The 5547-nt window shown below is 28.8% G+C and overlaps 1 protein-coding gene across 1 annotated transcript; it reads right to left on the minus strand.

Moving 5' to 3' along the window:
- Positions 1-2990: 2990 nt before the first annotated feature.
- Positions 2991-3685, minus strand: LOC145006047 (auxin-responsive protein SAUR76-like). Its single transcript, XM_078965137.1, has one exon. It carries the CDS (start codon positions 3667-3669, stop codon positions 3235-3237), a length of 435 nt encoding a protein of 144 aa, XP_078821263.1. The 5' UTR covers positions 3670-3685; the 3' UTR covers positions 2991-3234.
- Between the last annotated feature and the right edge of the window lie 1862 nt (positions 3686-5547).

The following is a 5547-nucleotide window of genomic DNA, read 5'->3' on the forward strand; positions in this document are numbered from 1 at the left end:
CTCTCTCCTCTAATTTCCTTCTTGCTAGTTTGGGTGTGATTCCATTAGAGGCATTACACTTGTGGTGCTAAGCTTCCAAGAAGATCAAGATCAAGATCAAGGGAATCATCAATTGCTTACTATAACAATTGAAAGGTATGTAATTACTTAACCCTAGTTTGTAGATTTTGATTATAGCCTCTCTCCTCTAGGGTTCTTGTTTTGCAATTCAAAGTTGTATGTTCAATAGATAAAACATAAATCCAAAGTAGGTTGCATGTGAACTTAGGAATTGTTTTTCTAGTTTATTTGTTTTACTTAAAACCCATCAACTTCAACATTCTTTCATTTTCACAAGCAATCATCAATATTCTTTTAACCTTTTTGAATTGTTTGCATAGCCTTGTGTGCATGATCAGTACGCACTTTGAATATAACATACATATTCACGAATGAATATTTGAATAAAACATATGTATTCATATTTTTTTATTCACATATGAATATGTTTTGTCATATTCATATGTGAATAGAACATATATAAAAGTCATTCTTGTTGTATTCATATTTGAATAATATATGTATGGCAAGAAGCCATCTTCTATTCATATGTGAATATAACATACATATTCACGAATGAATATTGAATAAAACATATGTATTCATATTTTTTTTATTTATATATGAATATGTTTTGTTACATTTATATGTGAATAGAACATATATAAAAGACATTCTTGTTGTATTCACATTTGAATAATGTATGTATGACAGCAAACTATCTTCTATTCATATGTGAATATAACATATATATTCAAGAATAAATATTTGAATAAAACATATGTATTCATATTTTTTTATTCACATATGAATATGTTTTGTTATATTCATATGTGAATAGAACATATATAAAAGTCATTCCTATTGTATTCACATTTAAATAATGTATGTATGGCAGCAAGATATCTTCTATTCATATGTGAATATAACATACATATTCACGAATCAATATTAGTTTAGCTTGTGTTTAGAAGTAAAGAAAACCTATTTTATTTACCTTTTTGATTTGTTCTTGGTTTTCGTTTATATGTATTCTTCACTGTTGATGTTGTTTCTGTAAGGGTAAGTAGTTAATATTAGGAAAACATAAGCGAAATGTGAAGTAACATTTGTATTTTGACAGAATAGTTTTGAATAAAGATGAAAAATGAAGAGATGATGTAAAAGCATTTATATATCAAATAATAATGGATGATTCTTACAAAAATTTCAAGTAAATAAAGTAATAACGAAGGAGGGTTACGATAATGAACGAGTATCATAAATTTCAAGTAAATTGAAGTAAATAACCTTTTTTGAAGAATGAACAGTGTGAAAACAATGTTTTTAGTTCTAAATCAACTAATAATTTTCGAACATTACGAGAAATTTCAAGGAGTCAAGTGATAATTTTAGAAATGGTTCGAAATCGTTAGAAACTCGAGAAAAAACATCGATGGTTACCTTTCATTGTCAAGAGTGAGGAAATGGTCTCATTCATGTTTTCATCGGAAAACATTTTTCTTCGTTTATGTTATTTGATTCTTCTGCAAATGTTTTTCTTCCTGTCGATTCTTTTTCAAATGGTTTTCGTGTTATGGTATATCGAAGAGGGAAATGGTGCTTTTCTGTCGAGATTTGACGTGATATCAAATTACTCAAGTGCCCTGACGCTTTAATGCTTTTTGATTATTTACGAATTTACCACCGCTCATTAATGTATTTGGATTATTTACAAATTTGTTACCGTGTGTTTTTTAAGTTCATTAAATTATTGGCTGAGAATTCTCAATCTTTTTTTTTTCTCAATTGAACTCTCCTCTCTCTCTCTCTCTCTCTCTCTCTCTATATATATATATATATATATATATATATATATATATTTGTTATGCGAGACAAACTTTTTGTTCATATTATTGTGCCTAAGGGTATAATGATAAACGTGATGCCGACCTTTATCAAATTAAGGATTTTAGTTTGGAAGATTTTGAGACAAAGGAAACTTAATGGGGTTGTATGGTCTTTCATTACCTTTCCGAGCATATAAAGAACATCGAAAATAACGGATTTAGGTTGCGGAAGTTACGATCGTTAGACATTAGGAAGGTTTTGGGGTTTTGGCCTAGTACGTTGGGTACTAGGCATGGTTGATCGATGAAGTTCAACCTAATACACTGGACATACCAGGAATACTTTGGGTGTACGAAACCAAGACTCAAACCCTAATATTTGCGTCTCGGAACTTTGTCAAATAACTTGCTATTTAACAAGCTCTTGACTTGAGCTTTTACAACAAATAGGTGGTTCTCATAGTTCTTCTAATTGGAAATTGACAATTACACAAGGGTCCCATGATTAAAAAAAAAAAAAAAAAAAAAAAAAAAAAAAAAAACCCTCCTATTATGGAGAGAAATTAAGCTTTATTATTTTATGGATTTTCATAAATAAGTTCCAATAAAAAAGCTCTCTTATAAAAAGAACTCTCTTGTCGTGGATGTTCTAAATCAGTAGGATTTATTTTTGTTAATAACTACTACGTATAATTAATTATATGAATGTAACAAAATGAAAACAATTTTTTTACACCATAACCAATGATAGAATACATGTATATCAGAAAGAGTATCTAACAGCTAATAAAATATACTGAACATCAAGAGATATAACACTTAGCCCAGGCATTCAAATAACTCGCAGCATATACACAAATGAGAATGTTAAACAAATCATTAATCAAACTAATATTGCACGAAATTAATTATCATCTCAATTCTTGAGATCGATCTTTGAATCAACAACTCATAAATCAAATTAATATTGCATGAAATTAATTATCACCTCAATTCTTGAGATAGATCTTTGAATCAACAACTCATAAATCAAATTAATATTGCATGAAATTAATTATCATCTCAATTCTTGAGATAGATCTTTGAATCAACAACTCATGAATCAAATTAATATTGCATGAAATTAATTATCATCTCAATTCTTGAGATAGATCTTCATAGTTATATCTAAATTTCAAAAAATATTAGAAAAGATTTGGAAGCTTCTTACATATGAAAGCAAAATAGTTCCTAACCGTGCTGATGACCCAGCAAATACTACTACTGTATGAGAGAGAGAGAGAGAGAGAGAGAGAGAGAGAGAGAGAGAGAGAGAGAGAGAGAGAGAGAGAGAGAGAGAGAGAGAGAGAGAGAGAGAGAGAGAGAGTTAAGATATGTAGAGAGCTGCTAACTCGTCCAAAGAATCGGAATTGATATTCAGATCGGAATTTTCGAGCATCCACAAGAGATGATCAAACAGTACAACTTCACAGTTGATGACAGATGCAGCATTATCCCCATCAACGGAAGTAGATTTTTCGGTGAGAGCAATAACGAGTGGATGGCTTAAATACTTTAAACCAATTACGTATCGCTTCCTGGTGCTCCCAACAAAAACGGTGGCCCGAGGCTCTTCTCCGCCGCCGTAAACACAAACGGCGCTACTATTCCACATTATTCCTCCTGTTTCTTCTGGTGGTCCATGACGAAGATGATGATGATCGGTGGTTGATTTGGATCTTAGGGAGGTGTAGGAGGAGGTCCTGATGAGTTGCCTTGATAACGTCTTGCATCTTCTTAGCATGAGATTGATTTTCTTCATGATTGGCGTGGAATAAGGAATGTTTGTTGCAGGGATGGCGATATGATAGATGGCTTCATATATACTCACGAGTGGTCGGGGAGGGTTGTTTTTGGAAATATGAAAATGGAGGTGGGTGTGATGTGGATGTTTAGAAGAGACGAGGGCCCCATTTGTATAAATGATTCAAATTTATGATAATTACATCTCATCTTAGTCTTTATGTTGCCTCCAGCCTTAGGTGTTGTGAAGAAGAATATATGTACACTTGTTTATTTATAAAATGATAATGTCGTATGTTAAGTTCATATTATTAAATTTAAGATATTATTTTTAAATAATTTAAGTATAATATATCCTTTTTATATAATAAGTAGCTCCATTGATAACATAATGAAATGTGGCCTTTTGTAGTTACTTAGACTAAAATGCTTTTGCCGAACATTGTGGCATTCACGTTACATCTTTTATCAAATATAATCTGTACTTAGTATCTAATTTAACGTTCGACAATATATATTCCTTGTAGTTAATCGAAAGCAATGTGATAAGTTTTATATAACTTTACGTTAAAAAGTAAATTCTCTTTGTTTTTTTGTGCTAAAAAAAGATGAGCCAAAATAAGTTACTACTCATAAAGAAAGAAAATATTTAAACAACTCTATCTTCATTATTAATTTTAGATATTTTAATGAATTATAATAAAAAAAAATACTCAATATAGAGGAAATATCATCGTTAACATCGACGAGCTCTGTGTTTTTATGTAATTGCTATTTGTGGGGTCTAATGGCTCTAAACCCCGATCTAGGTGATCGTTTACGGCAACATCTATTTATAAATAAGCAATTTATAAATAGATGGATATTTGCTGCAACAATAGTAACAGCCATTTTGTTCTACACGAGTACCCTAAAAAAATAGCAATGAAATGATTTTGTTTTTTAATTTTTTTCATAAAATAACAATTAAAATAATAGATAGTAGATAACTAATCAAAAAACGATTTTTTATATCTCTCTATACTAATAAAAAAAATAGGTTTTTTTTTTTTTTTTTTTTTTTTTTTTTTTTTTTGCTATGTGTCATTTTATTAGGATCGTCAATTAATTTCATGCTACTTGTTTATCTGTTGATTCTCTATTTCAAATTTCAAATTTTAAACTTTCAAGTCTAATTATGTTAAATTAAAACATTAGAATAAAAGATAAAATAAAATTAATACAAATTATAACATGATATAATTTCACGTATTTATTTGAATCAACGATATTATAATTTTATATAATTAAAAAATATCTCTTAATTAATAAGTTTTTTAAAATGATTAATTAATAATTTTAAATTTTTACTATGAAAATTTAATTAATTTTGTAACCGTGATCTCACGGGTTATAAACTAGTGTGTGTGTGTGTGTATATATATATACATATATATATATATATATATATATATATATATATATATATATATATATATATATATATATATATATATATATATATATATAGTCATTAAAGAATCTCTTTGTAGACAACATTTTTTGTTTTATTAGTTGAACGACCTTACTCGTCACATATGAATACATTCAAACATTTTTTACTTGTAACACAGAAAATAATTACATATAGTTGACCATGCATAAAAACGAGTCTACGCAAGTATAATCCAACATTTGATAATGTACTTTCAAAATACATTTTTATTTTATGGTTATATTGCAAAATAGACATGCTTATTCTGAAACATAGCAACTTATTTATATTCCTTCAAAATAGACCACATAACCCCCCCCCCCCCCCTCCAATATTAAATATAAAGAAACTCTAACCAATAAATATAAAAACAGTTATGTTTGCTCGATTTAGATATTGTCTGTGACTCATTGAAAATGTCAA

Source organism: Lactuca saligna, chromosome 7 (genome assembly GCF_052625555.1).
Source record: "Lactuca saligna cultivar CGN05327 chromosome 7, ASM5262555v1, whole genome shotgun sequence".
NCBI classification, from domain to species: Eukaryota; Viridiplantae; Streptophyta; class Magnoliopsida; order Asterales; family Asteraceae; genus Lactuca; species Lactuca saligna.